Here is a 16270-nt window from a genome sequence, read left to right on the forward strand (position 1 = left end):
GCATCTTAGGTGAAAAACTTTCTATTACGTGCAAAAAATCATGGTTTTTAAGATAACAAAAGTAGGCAATAAACAAGCTGAACCCACCTTTACTGAACCAGATGATCTAGTATATGTGTAACCACTTGTATTTAGTGTTTGCATAAGACTCCCCTCTACAAACTAGATTCATATCTTGATTCTTGAACAGGTGCCTTTTAACATGAACACCAAAATACATTACCCACAAACTTGTCTACTTTTGCCTAAAGTTACCTATTAGAGGTCACTGTCTTAGTTAAATGAAAATAATTCTTAAGTTGAAAGCCCTCTTGAAGTAACCTTTTTATAAATCAGTTATTATAATGGTTTACTTAAATAAAAAACAGGGCTGGGTGCAATGGCTCATGCCTCCAATGCCAGCACTTTGGCAAGGCCAAGGCAAAAGGATCACTCAAGACCAGACTAGGTCACAAAGCGAGACCTCCATCTCTACAAAAGATTTTAAAAATTAGCTGAGTGTGATGGTGTGAGCCTGTGGTCCCAGCTACTAGGGAGGCTGAGGTGGGAGGATCACTTGAGCCCTGGAGGTCAAGGGTGCAGTAAATGGTGATTGTGCCACTGCACTCCATCCTAGGTGACAGCGAGACCCTGTCTAAAACAAACAAACAAATGAAAAAACCCCCACAGAATGACAGAACACAAAAGATGGTACATTTTGTCTTCCAACTTTTTACTCTTCTAAAAGCATCTTTAATTTTTTTTTTTTTTGAGACGGAGTCTCCCTCTCTCAACCAGGCTGGAGTGCAGTGGCGCTCTCTTGGCTCACCATAAGCTCCACCTCCCGGGTTCATGCCATTCTCTTGCCGAAGCCTCCCAAGTAGCTGGGACTACAGGCGCCCGCCACCACGCCAGCTAATTTTTTGTATTTTTAGTAGAGATGGGGTTTCACTGTCTTAGCCAGGATGGTCTTGATCGCCTGACCTCATGATCCGCCCGCCTGGGCCTCCCAAAGTGCTGGGATTACAGGTGTAAGCCTGGCCTAAAAGCATCTTTTTCTTAATGCAGAGGTTACATTATATTAGCATATATTTTTTTTCTGGGAATGCTTATTTCACACAGCACAATACTGAATCTTCTCTGGAATGTGGATCAATTTCAGATGGATGACTATTAAAATGTGTATATTTGCAGATTACCCTTAAAGGGCCACCTCATGCCTTCTAATTTATGTCTTAAGGATAAAAAATCAAAATGAAGCATAAAATAAAAACTGTGTCCAGCTTTACAAGTGGACACTTAGTAATGGCTGAGGCAATATGTTTAATGTAGCAAATTTCACTTATTTGTCATGATCAGTTTCCACAGTGCTTGTAAGTGCTGGTAGCAGAAGATGGACATGGTTGAGGTCAAACTTGGACCAGAAACCAACTTCCTTTGAATCAGCTCTACCAGTTATAAGAGCAATATGCTGTTAGGTGAAGAACTATTTAACAAGAAATGCATTATGTTTTGTTTTGTTTTTCTGAGACGGAGTCTTGCTCTGTCGCCAAGGCTGGAGTGCAGTGGCGGGATCTCGGCTGCAAGCTCCGCCTCCTGGGTTCACACCATTCTCCTGCCTCAGCCTCCCGAGTAGCTGGGACTACAGGCACCCGCCACCATGGCTAATTTATTGCATTTTTAGTAGAGATGGGGTTTCACCATGTTAGCCAGGATGGTCTCGATCTCCTGACCTCGTGATCCACCCGCCTCGGCTGCCCAAAGCGCTGGGATTACAGGCGTGAGCCACCGCGCCCAGCCCAGATACATTATGTTTTTGAAAACAGGCAGCTGATACGAAATTGCATCGAAACACCCCAGAAACATAAATGACATCAATATTCTATAATGTTGTTAACACATTTAAAAAATAAAACATACAATTTTCAAATTGAAGGCACACATCCCAGTTGGTACTGGCAAGTTTAAACTATTTTTAATACTGGTAGACTCTTCATTTGTAACCTACTGAGCAGTTACAGAGGGTACTCCCATTGATACAAAATGCTCTAGTACCGGCATTTCTCCACATCCAGAGATTTTTCTGTATTCCATTCTGATTTCCATCTCTTACCTGTTCCCTGCTTTTGTCCTTCCGTCTCACCCCCATCTCCAGCCTTGATAAGCGAGATGGCGGAAGCAGGTGCCTAGGAGGAAGCAGCAGGAAGCAGCATTTTCCCACTCCTCCCAGAGCGCTGGGCTCCCAGACTGTGTTCCTGTCTCTGGACAATGCCTTCTCTTCCTCCTGGGCTCAGAGGGTTTCACTAGAGCCTGGACCACCAGTGGTAATAGCTGTATTATTTAGATTTTGCTTCAGGATGCTCAGAGGTTAATGTCAACTAATCATACTGAACATCATGAACTCCAGAAGCTTTCACTTAATCCTTCAGGTAAAGGAAAATTGGGGCTTGATGACTAAGTTTGTAGTATTAATAACTACATCAGTCACCATTATCAGTATAACACAAGAACTCTAAATTATACCCAAATCATTTCTATTTAGCTTTAGGAAGAAAACAAGATTTCCTTTTCAGCATTTGTTCTGTTTTGGCCAAATAAAAACTGTTTTCTTTCTTCCTCCAAGCTCACCCTAGGGCATGTCAGATAACAAAAGCTAGTCTGCCCAGCCTTCCATCTTTACCTTTGGAAATCGAGACTTGAATGGGTCCCATTCTTTTTCTGTAATCCAACAGAAAATGAAAAAAACCAAAAACCACCAAAACTTTTTCCCCCTATTTGGGATTCTAAAAGGACATATAAGTCATATCATAAGTGCATTTAACTCAGACAACTTTAGATCCTAATGAAATACTAGACAAGAGAGAGAATGGCATGAGTGGACAGTTCTCCCTCGTCACACACTACCCCTCATGGTTTTATGAGGCTGCCTGCTGATGAGATTCAACGAGCCAACTTAAATGAAGGGCTTCACCACATGAGAAACTTCAATAGCAATGTCTACATCACTGGGGAGTTTATGAGACCCTGAGAGAGGGCAAGAGAGTTTACAACTGAAGAGTAAGTTCCTATTTATTCTCAAATGCCCTGACCAAACTGCTCAAAAGCAGTTTATAATTTCAAACCAGTATCATGTCCTCAACATAAAGTTCAAATTCATTTACTGTCCATGACACTTAAGCATCTAGGCCAATAAATTACAATACATATATTCTGTAAGAGTCTTTTATACCAAGAAGCTTGTTTTTGGTCTTCAGCAGTGACATTTCCTCCCCATTCACCACACAAACGCAGCCCGCTCTCGTAACATGCGGACACCAAAGCGCTGCCACTCTCGCTGATAAATCCACAGTTCCTGTGTTGTATCCAAACAAGCCAACACTGCCCCTCCTTTCCATGCAATCAGTCGGGGGTCCATGTCCTAGAAAAGGGATGAAGACATTTTAGCCTAATCACATAAGATACATACTCAATCATTTACTTGAATATGGGGCCGAGAAAAATCCCTGCTGAGTCAATACCTAGTAAGCCAGGCTTTCAACCTGTATTAAAGACAGTAGTACTTATGAACTACAGGCATCTTTCTCTTTCAATAGCCAAGAAAACTTTTAAATTTTTATAACTAAAGATGCTATTATTTACTACTATTGCACAAATACTGTTTACCCTGTACACAGGAACATATACAAATGACTTATTTATTTCGAAGTTTGAATGGAATAAATAGATCCCCACAATCCCTCCCTCAGGATTAAAAAGAAATAGGAACATTTCCAGGAATTGTTAGTGACATTTAATAAAACACACAAAATCTATTTATAAATTCCTGGGTTTATCTTTCAAGATAGTTCAAACCAAAAAGATCCTTAAACATCATCTGGTCCAGGGACCAGAAGTAGATCCTTCATATAAAAAAGAGATTAAAATGGAGCTGTTCTGGCTGGCAGGGCTTGAGAGCAGTCCGTCCTCCCCTTGCCCAACAAAGGTGGAATTCAGTCATGCTAGTTTGGGGAGCGCGGCAGGGGAAAGCAGCAGAAATCCAGTACCTTAGGCCAGAGCACCTTCCACCACATCTATGGCTTGCTGAAATTAACTTTCCCACTTGCCTTAAGCCCTCAAGAACTCCTCAGACACAAGCCCATGCCTCCTGGGATCTGATCTGTCCACGTACAAGGCTGGTTTCATTTGTATACAGTCCAACTTGCAGAATAAAACAACCTACCTTAGGCCTTGTGATCACATCCACATTTTCAATAATTCGCCTGAACGATGGTGGCATTTTGTTGAGAATTCTGTGCTGCAGAAATTCTTGAGCTTTATGAAACATCAAACCACCTCCCACCACTAGGATGGAGCTGTACATCTTCTTTTTGGTATCATCGGATGCTGAAAAGACAGTGACATCCTCCATGCTTTTCTCTCCACATCCATAATTCTAGGCCAAGCCACCAACACCTCTTGCTTGGGCAAGTGCAATAGCCTTCTCAAAGATTTCCCTCCAGCCCACCCTCCACACTGCAGCCAGGGGAACCCTACAAAACACAAATGTAGGCGTGTTGCCACGCCACTGAATCCTACTTGCAGGATTAGGATCAAAATTTTTAGCAGTCTGAGTGTGGTGGCTCACGCCTGTAATCCCAGAACTATGGGAGGCCAAGGCAGGTGGATCACCAGGTCAGGAGTTCGAAACCAGCCTGGCCAACATAGTGAAACCCCGTCCCTACTAAAAAGACAAAAATTAGCTGGGAATGGTAGTGTGTGCGCCTATAGTCCCAGCTACTTGGGAGGCTGAGGCAGGAGAATCACTTGAACCCAGGAGGCAGAGGTTATGGTGAGCCGAGATCACGCCATTGCACTCCAGCCTGAGCAAGAGTGAGACTCTGTCTGAAAAAAAATAAATAAATAAAATATTTAAAGGGACCCACAAGATCCACTATGGGTGGTCCTCACCCGCTTCTCTAGCCTCATCCTCACACTCTGCTTCCCAGCCACATTGATCTTCACAGGCTTCTTCCTCTACCCCATCTGTTACTGCTAACTGACCCCTTTCATCATCCTTTACGTCGCTCTCAAGGGCCACTTTCCTCAAGGAAGCTTTCCCTGCCTCCCACCTTCCATACCATCCCCTAGGGAATAAAGATTCTATGTGAAATTCCTCAAATTATTACACAAATGTGAAATTACCACTAGCAGGTGCTACAAAGTTAAGCTAAAGGATACTGACTGCTCAACAGTACCCTGCCAGTGGTAATTCCACATTTGTGTAATAATTTGACTTATTTTGGCTTCTTCCACTAGGGAATAAACCCATCCTACCTCATTAATGTATTCCCAACACCTGGCAATGCAAGTCAAGTAGGCGCTTAACTGTTTTTCATTGAATATGTTACACTGCGCAAGTATATCCTAGACTGAACTAATTTATTTAACTGCTATCTTGTTTCACTGTTATCTCCCGGTCTCCCCAGATGTGCTTACAACAGCAGTCTATGCTATGAAGGATGGCTTTATCCAGGCCCAGGGCTTTCCCTTCAAACAGCGAGATGGCAGTCTTCCTGGACATCAGTGCAGTGAGGGCCTCCTCGGAATCGTTGCCAGCCATCAGGCCATCTCCCTGTGAGGACCCCAAATCTACTTCTTGGGAATGGAGTCTTTCTGGAAGATCAGAGGACTGGCCACGAAGATCTCCTTCAAATCCAATAGGTTTGGATGCAGACTTTCGGTCAGCAGTAGCTTTTGCAGACTTTAAATCAAAAGGACAATCAAGTAGGTGGTATTACTACAACAGAACACTGTTGATGTTGTCTAGCTAGATCCCTCCCTACCCTACTACTATGCACTAGTATAAAACAAAAGTCACGCAGCAATACAACAACTGCCCAGCACCCATTCCCAGGTAACAGGAATGAGAGACGGTGCACAGATAAAGATGCTCTGACCATTCCAAAGCAGGGTAGCTGCCGGTAGGCAGGGTGGCTCTCAGAACTGTATCATCACTGGTTAGATTTTAAAACTGAAAAACCAGTGCAGACAGACTTTATTCCCCGTGCCCTGAGTTTTTAAATGGAGTATTCCAGTGGGATTCATGGGCCATGACTGTTAAGGAATTCTTACTTTCAGATCCTATCAGTCCACCTCATGTTTGCCTCTGGGGAGGAACAAAGACTAGAAAATCTAGTCTCCATCATGAGCTGGTGCTGTTTCATTAGCAGACAAGACCTTTAATTTGTGCGCCTGTACCAGACATCGTATTACGGGGATCCGCTTTCAACAAAGGAATTCAGCTCTTTGGCTATACCATGCATCTTTCACAAAATTAAGTAACAGGTGAGATTTTAATGAAAATACTGCTGAAAAAATATTCAGAAGTAGATAATGTAAGTAAATGATACACACCAAAAGGAAAGTGTCATTAACTTTTAAATGTATGGACTAGCATTCAGAAAATTAATGTTTGCTGAATAGAGAAATCTGTCTTCCAGATTTTAAACTCAGACTTCAGTTGATCTACAATTCTAAAAGCTGTATCAGTGTTATGCTGGAAGATAGAACTGATTACAATGGCCTATTAACGCTGGACAAATTTCTCCTTCAGGGACAAAACTCTCTCTTCTACCAGAATTGCTACGGACCTGTTCTTGTTTGCTCTGTGTGGCCAGCAGGTAATGTTCATCGTGAGGATCCTCAGGATCGCCCTGAGATCTGTGCTGCAAAGTCGTCATTTTCTGTCCAACAATTCCAAAAGTTGCGGGGTAGAATAAAGCCATTGGAGCCTGTGCATGGAAGGAAAAGAGTGATCAACAAAAGATACTGCCTCCTGAAAAAAACTGATCCACTAAACACTGTTCTTCTAAAAACAAAACTGGCAGATCAGATTCTCTAAGTTAGACTAGGCAATCTTCTCTTTTGGGAGTGGCATTATTTCTCTGGTGTACCACAGGCCAGAAAACTCACTCATCATCCAACTAGATGGGTGATATGACACCATATGAGAGAAATCTCAAAACAAATATAAAGTACTTCATAATCTACTTCATAATTTCCTAAAAATAATGCTACCTTTCTCTCTAATTAACAACTCCTCATACAGGGGCTAACTAGAAAGATGTTTTTCTATACCAGTGGCTTAAATGTTGGTTTAGTGGATAATCTACAATCAGTTGACATTCTGATCTCACAATGTTTCCAGCAAGTGCATATTCTCTCAGTGTGACTGAACCTGGATAACTTTCCTTCTACCCATGGAAACAGACACCTATAAGTTACCTGGAGTTTTTCATCTCCTAATCGAAACTGGTAAAGCAGGGCAGGAGAATCAGGATGTCGAATCTGAAACTCATGGTCCTGAAGCCCAGAGATGTCCTGATTCCAGGAAAAGATGCTGTCAGTGAATCAGTAAGAATGCATGTAAACTCTTCAAATTATGCTTCAGCCTCACCATCATCTAAATATCACCTATAAAAAGGACAACCTACAGCTTTGTACCACTCTCACTATAACTTAAAATAGGAATTCAGCTATACTTTGTTCCTCTATCTAAAATTTCTGGAATTTCTACTGTTTGCATTATTTGTTTTCTCCATTATCAATATACATTAGTACAAACAATGACCCAAATCAATAAGCAAATTCCCTCAGTAACTGGGAAATTTACAGTATTTTTATGTTTCCCTAATTTTTTAAAATTTAGTACCTGAAAAAAGTAAAAACAAGTCTCAAACAAAAAAAGGATACCAATCCATATATAGCAATGATTAAACATTGTTTGCAATATTAAGAAAGTGCTTCAAATTATAACATTTAACAAAATGTCTGTACTTACATATTTACCTACTATCCTCCTTACACCTAAAGGTTTATCTTCACCTTTTATCAAGATGAGACAGAGAAATTTGCTAAACTCTGTTTCCTAAAAAAATCAAACTGTTTTCCAGAGCCTGAGACACACCCTCACTGCTTAGACCTTAGCAAAAAAACCCAAAAAACTTTCACTCCTTAAGGGCTTTCTCCTCAAGGCTTTATCTTGGGTTGAAAAAGGCAGTATAATGCTGATACTTTATTTTTTTATTTTTTTTGAGACGGAGTCTCACTTTGTCGCCCAGGCTGGAGTGCAGTGGCGCAATCTCAGCTTACTGTAAGCTCCGCCTCCCGGGTTCACGCCCTTCTCCTGCCTCAGTCTCCTGAGTAGCTGGGACTACAGGCGCCCGCCACCGCGCCTGGCTAATTTTTTGTATTTTTAGTACAGACGGGGTTTCACCGTGTTAGCCAGGATGGTTTCAATCTCCTGACCTCGTGATCCGCCCACCTTGGCCTCCCAAAGTGCTGGGATTACAGGTGTGAGCCACCGCGCCCAGCCAATGCTGTTACATTTTTAAGTATCTTTTAAATCTCTTAACTTTGTCCTAGAAACAAAAATAATCAGCAATATTGATTCTGCTCCCACCTGATCTAAATGACAAAAAGTTTCTTTAAGGTGTTGCAGAAGAAGACAATCCATTTTATTTGTTAACTGGCATTCTCTGTAAGGGAACCCAGCTCGCTGCATTAGCCAGTAAAAACATCTTGACACATCAGATCCTCCATATGCCAGACAAAGCCTAAAGTTAAGAGAAAAGGGTAGATGATTAATCTGTTGGTTAAGAAGGTGCAAAAGGTGTTTGAAGAAATCCATTAAAGGCTGGGCATGGTGGTTCCTGCCTGTAATCCCAGCACTTTGGGAGGCCAAGATGGGCAGATCACTTGAGGCGAGGAGTTCAAGACCAGCTGGCCAATATGGCGAAACCCTATCTCTACTAAAAATACAAAAATTAGCCAGGCATGGTGATGCACACCTGTAATCCCAGCTACGTGGGAGGCTGAGGCACAAGACTTGCTTGAACACGGGAGGCGGAGGTTGCAGTGAGCCAAGAGATCACGCCACTGCACTCCATCCAGCCTGGATGACAGAGTGAGATTCTATCTAAAAAAAACACAAAAAAACAAACAAAAATGTCCATTAAACACAGTGATATATAGCAAGTTTCAAGAAATGTATGTTGAATGGACAGAATGAATGGATGGAAGGGAGAAAAGGAACTTTAGCAAAAACCAGTGGGGGGCACCTAAAGTAGTCATGATGTTTGAAAATGTATCTGAGAAACCCAATACTCACTATTAAATCCAGCTCACTTCCCAGTCAATATGTGTTTATCATATGACAGTTGTTTGGAGGTCTACACTCACTGGCATATAAGGCAACAATGACAATACAAGACAAACTTATGAGAGAACAGTTTAGAGAAAGCTGTCTACTAAGAAGGTTTCTACAATTTGGGAAGACAGCTGCTATATTATTTTATTGGTAGGAAACGTGGGTCCAGCATTTTCTCCACACTTTGAGACCCAGTGGCACTGGATATTCTAACAACAGATGAGCCAAAATAAAATGGATTTTAGAAGGTACTAGAACTTGGGGTGGGAGGCAGCAGATGACCCTTTCTCATGGACAATTTAAGCCCTCTTTTAAAGACTCAAACTGCCTAATGTGGAGGACGGGAAGAATGAAAGCATCCTGAGGGGCAGCAAGAAGCCATCTCTGGAGCACAAAATGCTTCAGAGAGCCCACACCTGCATTACCTGAGTGTGCTCACATATGTCAGGCTTGCCTAAAGAAGGACAAGCTGCAAATCTGGTCCTGATAGTAATTTTCTTTACCTGTCTATCATCATAAAGTTACTCACCCACAGAACACCACTATGACAAAAAAATGCAGATATTCAAAACACTAGCCAGATAGTTCAGATTGAAAAAGCCGATTTTCTCCTACATGACTTGCCGAAATAAAGCTCTGCTATAAGGGTGTGATTAGTAGCTCTGTGCCAAACCACAGCTAAAGACATGAAGCTACCGTTTACATTTCCTCTATGGGAAAGCACATAAAACATACCAGGACTTTCAGGGGCTGCTGATGTAAATCCGTATTAAGAAGTTCCAATGGGAAGGGTAAAATGATTCGTTTTCGCCTTGCTGGAATTTGCACTTCCATAATCTTGCTGGTTTCCTATGCAGACTTTTGAATATATGGTTATCTTATAATTTTTAACCTGTGATTTTTTATTATTTACAGTTGAACAGATTATGAGGGAAGAGGGAACAGGGAATGCCACCTTCCAAGTTCCTCACCGAGTATTCCGATGAGACACCCCATCCTCCACACAGCATACGCTTGTCTTCTGGTCCCCAACGTCTACAATACACGTGCTGCTTAAGCCACTGCCATAGGTGGCACACACAGACTCCTGATGGACCACGATCCCTGGGGGAAAAAAAAAAAAGGCAGAGTAGTGATCAGCTGTAGAGCAGCAAAGATCCCAAAACAGATAATCAACTGAAGTGGGGAGCCTAGGGACTTCTGGGCAGGGTATCTGAGGAACACTGATCCTTTCAGAATAAGCATTTAAATAAGTCGGGCACAGTGGCTCACGCCTGCCATCCCAACACTTTGGGAGGCTGAAGCGGGCGGATCACGAGGTCAGGAGATCGAGACCATCCTGGCTAACACAGTGAAACCCCATCTCTACCAAAAAATACAAAAAATTAGCCGGGTGTGGTGGCGGGCGCCTGTAGTCCCAGCTAATCAGGAGGCTGAGGCAGAAGAATGGCGTGAATCCGGGAGGCGGAGCTTGCAGTAAGTCGAGATAGCGCCACTGCACTACAGCCTGGGTGACAGAGTGAGACTCCATCTCAAAATAAATAAATAAATAAATAAATCCATAAATTAGATTAACTCTGTCATTAAAGAAAGAAAATTCCATTTAAAATAGGTTTCACTGGGATATCAGACATACCTGAAAAGCCCATCTTCATTAGTATCATATTCACTAGTTCCTTCACATGCTGTTTATTATAGATATCAGGAATTAACAAGATACATCTATAATACTAAAAAGAAGAACAAAGATAAAAGGGTTAACACTCGAGTCTCGTCAGGTCAAATTCACCACTTCTTTTTAGAGAGACTTCCCTTCAAAGGAGTAGCAGCTACGGTTACACACCCAGAATAAAAGCTCAAACCTCTGTATTATCCTATGGGTTTTATAAAGAAATAAAAAATGCTCAAGTGTTTTTTTTCCTTGAAATTATTAAAAACTTGTAAAATGAAAAATAAGACAACTGATGTGTCAGTAAGGTCCAAAGAGAAGACAAAAATAAGCAAGCTTGCTGATTTGAGTAATAGAGACACCAAAGAAACAGAGAAAGAATAAAAGCACTAGAAGGGAATTAACTGAAGAAGAAAAGACATCCTCAAGCCACTAAGATCCTCACCCTGAAGGCCAAGAATGCATCAAGAAGGACACTATATTACAAACAACTCGGTAATGTGTACTTTCATTGACCAAGAATCTTAAAAACAATCCAAATTAACTGAGAATTTTAACTTACCTTTAAATCTTTCAGTGGGATTTCCAAGTATTTTTGTATCGCATGAGACCATATTACTTCAATATCTGCCAGAACAGCTGTAAGAGAGCCCCCAGGGCCTGGATGAATATTTAACTGACCTCTTCTGATAGGCCAGTGAATATTGTAACAGTCCAGTGGATTAACATACAAGGCCTAGAAAAGGAGGAGGGAGATGAGTACTTTGTTAAAACTTTCCTCTCAAGGTTTTCTGGATTCATATCCAAAAATCTAACTAACGTTTGCTGAATGTGAGAAATGTTGAGAGTGATATAGGAGTCGGCGGGACTATCTGGTACTCAAAGTAGGGTTATAGAGTGCTAGGAAATGACTAGGACTCAGTGGCAACGTAAGTGAATTTTAGGAGGAGGATCAGGTTCCCCTTCTTCCATTCTTAGTGTAAAGAAGTTTCTTACCTCCTCTCCTACTAAATACTCAGGGTGATGAGATGTGTTTGTCCACTTATTTCCCGAACAGTGATCTAAAATTGCAGGTCGCATCTGCTTATTGTAAGAGCGTGCCTGAAAAGAAAAACCATCAGAAAATTATCTCAATTTATTCAAGGCAGGGGCAACATAAGGGTCTCCTTTTCTTTTCTCTCCCACACTAGATACATTGGCAAATTTTAATCACAAATATTTGGCAAAATACATCAACTTGCCTACCCCCACCTCATAGATTATGTGGCTTGCCTAAGCATTTGTAACACTGACTCGGGTATTCTGTAAGTAGTTACGGGGGGTTTTCTTCCTTTATAAGGAACTCCCATCTTGTATTTGCATAGTGATACAGGAAGAACATGTGAATGGTATTATGATACAAATAGTGGTGATAAAAGAATAAATCTGAAGAGTTGATCAAACCTGTTCAGGGGACACAGGAATGCGTCTTGTACCATTGGACATCTTTTTAGACCATATTGCTTGATCCACCATTTTAAGGCCATTTTGTCTTTGTTCATTACTTTCTGGTTTCTGGGGGGGGGAAAATGAAAGATGAGCAGTACAAAGGATTTAATGAGAAGAGAAAGCAATTCAAAAACTACTAATTTAATCCAATCTTTGGAAATGCTCCTTTATCAACAAGTAGCATTTCCTTAATCTTTATCACATGTACTACTCTTAAGAATTCCCTCCAGCCTGGGCAACATGGCAAAACACCATCTCTACAAAAAATACAAGAAATTAGCTGGGTGTGGTGGCACAGGCCTGTGGTCCCAGCTACTTGGGAGACTAAGGCGAGAGGACTGCTTGAGCCCAGGAGGTGGAGGGTACAATGAGCCGAGGTCACACCACTGCACTCCAGCCTGAAGAACAGAGCAAGACCCTGTCTCAAGACAAGAAAAAAAGAATTCCCAGGAATCTTTTATAAGTCAAAAGCAGCCCTCGCTATAAAACAACTATATGCTAAATTTTCAAGTGATTTTTCATAAAATTTCTCACAGCACTAATCAAAGCATACCTACTTCATGTTTACAAAGTATTTCAGAAACTCTTCCATACAATTATATGATTCTTATGTTTATAATTTTGACAATGTCACATTCCTTCATGTTGATCAGCAAGTGTTCTCATTATAGTATAAAGAAAATATCCATAAATATCTTTACAGAAATGTTTTTTGATTTTTATTTCTTAAACGTATTTCCTAAAGTAGAATTACAAGATCCAAAGATAAATAATGAAGTATAGACTCTTATATCAGCAAGTTATATTTAAACTTACAACTGAACTTACATAGGGTCTGCTAGTTACACTAAAAAATGGAACCCTAAGGCCTACTATCAGAATTAAAGAAACTTTACATTCCCAAAACTATCCTTGACTTAAAACTTCAAAGTAAAATGTGGATTATGATGTAACATATAGATTTATCACTGATCACAAAGAATTTTCCTGATAATCACCATCTGTAACATAGGATAAAGTTGATTCTTACTGCAAGAAAAATTTTTTTTTGCCTTGAAATTATGGTTAATCTAAGACCATAAGTGCTTATTGTAACAATCTAATTTGCTAATGGATTGAAATAGTATCTCTTTCAGATACTTACAGTTTAAATATGGCTTAACCACTAAGTTTAAGCCTGTTAACAAGGACCTAAATGTATCACTTTAAGTGAGTGATGATTCTGTGTCTTCCATTATAGAACACCTTCATCAACACTCAATTCACCCTGAAAGACTTACTTTTGTTGTAACTAATTCTTTATATCTCAAGTCACTAGCTCTGATGAAAAATGAGTGACATTATTATTTTAAAACACAGCAAAGCTATGAAGACATTTCTTTTTTTTTTTTTTTTTTTTTTGAGACGGAGTCTCGCTCTGTCGCCCAGGCTGGAGTGCAGTGGCGCGATCTCGGCTCACTGCAAGCTCCGCCTCCCGGGTTCACGCCATTCTCCTGCCTCAGCCTCCCGAGTAGCTGGGACTACAGGCGCCCACAACCGCGCCCGGCTAATTTTTTGTATTTTTAGTAGAGACAGGGTTTCACCGTGGTCTCGATCTCCTGACCTTGTGATCCGCCCGCCTTGGCCTCCCAAAGTGCTGGGATTACAGGCGTGAGCCACCGCGCCCGGCCGAAGACATTTCTTTAAGATTCTGATGTACTTAAGTGTCTACGCCCTCCCAGGGAAACAGCCTTAGGCTTTCTCTCCAGGTCATTTTTGACTTACATTTAGTCCCTCCCTTAGAAGCCAACTGTCCTTGTATAGGGGTTGCCCTTGTTGTTTGTGTCTTCGCGCAATGACATGAGGAATGCTGGCAGGAAGAGTGTCTGTGGCTCGACCAATCCTTAAAGTTGTTGAACCTGGATGTATGACAATGATGAAGTTGCTCTGGATTTGCTGCAGATATAAAACATAGATGTGTGACCTTCGTAAATAATATGCCGGTAACAAAGTTAAACAACATACACATAACAAGCTAAACTAAGAAGCTGACTCAAAGGTATCAAAATAATTCAGTAAACAGAGTTCTTTGAGAAGTATCCAATTACTGCTCTCTACCTAAACAAACTTATTATGTTCCCTTGACGTGAGTCATAGTACATAGCTTGACAAATATTTGTTTAAATGAATGAAACAAAAATTATCCACGACAAATTAACATACAGTTCCTGAGCATTTATGTGACTGAAGAAACATTGCTATAGAATCCGGGCCCAGGCTCTGAATTCACAGATCTGTCTGCAAATTCAGACTGCCACTTCCTTGCTCTGAATGAAGTTCCCACAGTTCACCAGTTACTGTGAGGATTAAATGAGTTATACGTGTAACTCAGAGCTGGGCCACCGGAAGCATTCGAGGAATGTTGACTTTTACTATAGTAAAGCCTTTCAATGTGATCCACTGCCTTCACAAGAAGTCAGACTCTGTGGCTTACATGACCCTCATGATATGGCCCCCGCTATGATCTCCAGTCCCCTTCCTTAACTCCAGACACCCTAATCTACCGCTGGGCCTCCAACACTTCACATCCTCTGTTGGCACAAGTCTCTTCCACACTGTTCTTCTTTCCTGAGATTCCCTCCTCCCTCTGGTTAGCACCTAATCACCTTCAGGACTCTAAACAGATGTCACCTCACCTCCTTTGAAGAAACCCTCCCTGACTGTCGGGGATGGAGGAGGTACTTGCTTGAGTGCCCAATACTGCCCTCTGCACAAGCCCATTCCATGCCATGCTCTGATACCTGCTGTCCTATCTCCAAGTGTGAGCTCTCCCCTCCTAATCACCCCCACCCAGAGTAGGAGAATCCTAGAGGGAAGCATCTGGCAAGGCCCTTACAGACCATCCAGTCAGCCTTCTCAACTAGCTGGATGGAGAAACCAGGCCTGTCCAACAGTAATGGCCACTCTGGGCTTGCCGTGTGCCAGGCACTGTCATAGTAGTGATAGCTAACTAGTAGCTGCCCTATGTGAGCACTTATGTGAATTGTACACTGCCTGTGCCCGTTTTCCTACGTGAATGCTGTTTTAGTTACTGATCAGTAAGGTTTTGTGTGCGTGCATACGTCTGAGGTCCTTTGCCAGGCATGCTACTGCAAATAATTTTTTCTGGTTAGTTTGGTCTAATCGTGTTGTTTTTGATACATAAGCTCTTAATATATATTTAGACAAATGTCCACCATTTCCTTGCTTGAAATGACTTCCATTATCTGAGATTTCTTAACAAAGGAAAAAGCCTGGACCCCGAACTATCTCTTAACAAGTACAGGCTGACGCTCCCAGTGAGCCAGCCTGGTGCTAAACTCTATCTGCCACCATTTAACCCTCACGGCAACCTGCGAGGCGGCTGGTATCACCGTGGTCGTTTTATGGTCGGGAAGCTGAGGCCACAGCCCGGGCCGCAGGGCACACAGCCAGCCGGTAGGGCGTGCGGGGGGACGCAGCGGTGTCCCTGCGGGGGCTCCGCCTGGCTCCTGGCGCTCCGCGCCTCCTAGCCCTCCGCGTTCCGGCGCGCCACGACCCGGAAAGGAACGACCACTTCCGCACTCCCCACCAGGGGCTGGGGCCTGCAGGGAGGACTCGAAGCCTCCAGCCGCCTCCCGCCCCCTGCCCGGCAGCGGAGGACCCAAGCAAGGGTAAAGAGTTCTAACCCAGACCGGTCCCGAGCCGCACCTCCTGCAGCGACTCCGGCACCAGCGCGGGCACGATGGGCCGCTTCACGCCCCGCTGCTCCTTCTCCTTCTCTCCGCCCTTCTCCTTCCCGTTCTCCGCGTCACCCTTCTCAGCCTGGGTCATCGTGGCCGCCAACACCCACCAACCTCTCGCTTCAGCTCCGCAGCCACGACTGCCGGGACAGAAGGGCCATCGCGCAGGCGCACGGCCGGGTGCCCACAGTCAAGATGGCCGCCGCG

At 42.5% G+C, this 16270-nt stretch overlaps 1 protein-coding gene across 2 annotated transcripts; it reads right to left on the reverse strand.

Annotated features, from left to right (window-relative positions):
• Nucleotides 1-1932: 1932 nt before the first annotated feature.
• Nucleotides 1933-16228, reverse strand: LOC105480579 (actin related protein 8). Of its 2 annotated transcripts, none has more exons than XM_011739678.3 (13): nucleotides 16032-16228; nucleotides 14088-14258; nucleotides 12279-12389; nucleotides 11832-11936; nucleotides 11398-11571; nucleotides 10803-10896; nucleotides 10138-10270; nucleotides 8420-8573; nucleotides 7243-7338; nucleotides 6609-6749; nucleotides 5455-5719; nucleotides 4199-4362; nucleotides 1933-3397 (listed from the first exon to the last, which is right to left on the reverse strand). In XM_011739678.3, the coding sequence occupies exons 1-13, from the start codon at nucleotides 16152-16154 to the stop codon at nucleotides 3254-3256; spliced, it is 1875 nt and encodes a 624-aa protein (XP_011737980.1). In that variant the 5' UTR covers nucleotides 16155-16228; the 3' UTR covers nucleotides 1933-3253. The 2 variants fall into 2 exon arrangements, with proteins under 2 accessions (XP_011737980.1, XP_011737981.1); XM_011739679.3 differs by lacking the exon at nucleotides 16032-16228 and adding an exon at nucleotides 15695-15851.
• Nucleotides 16229-16270: the final 42 nt, after the last annotated feature.

Source organism: Macaca nemestrina, chromosome 2 (assembly GCF_043159975.1).
Source record: "Macaca nemestrina isolate mMacNem1 chromosome 2, mMacNem.hap1, whole genome shotgun sequence".
NCBI lineage: Eukaryota > Metazoa > Chordata > Mammalia > Primates > Cercopithecidae > Macaca > Macaca nemestrina.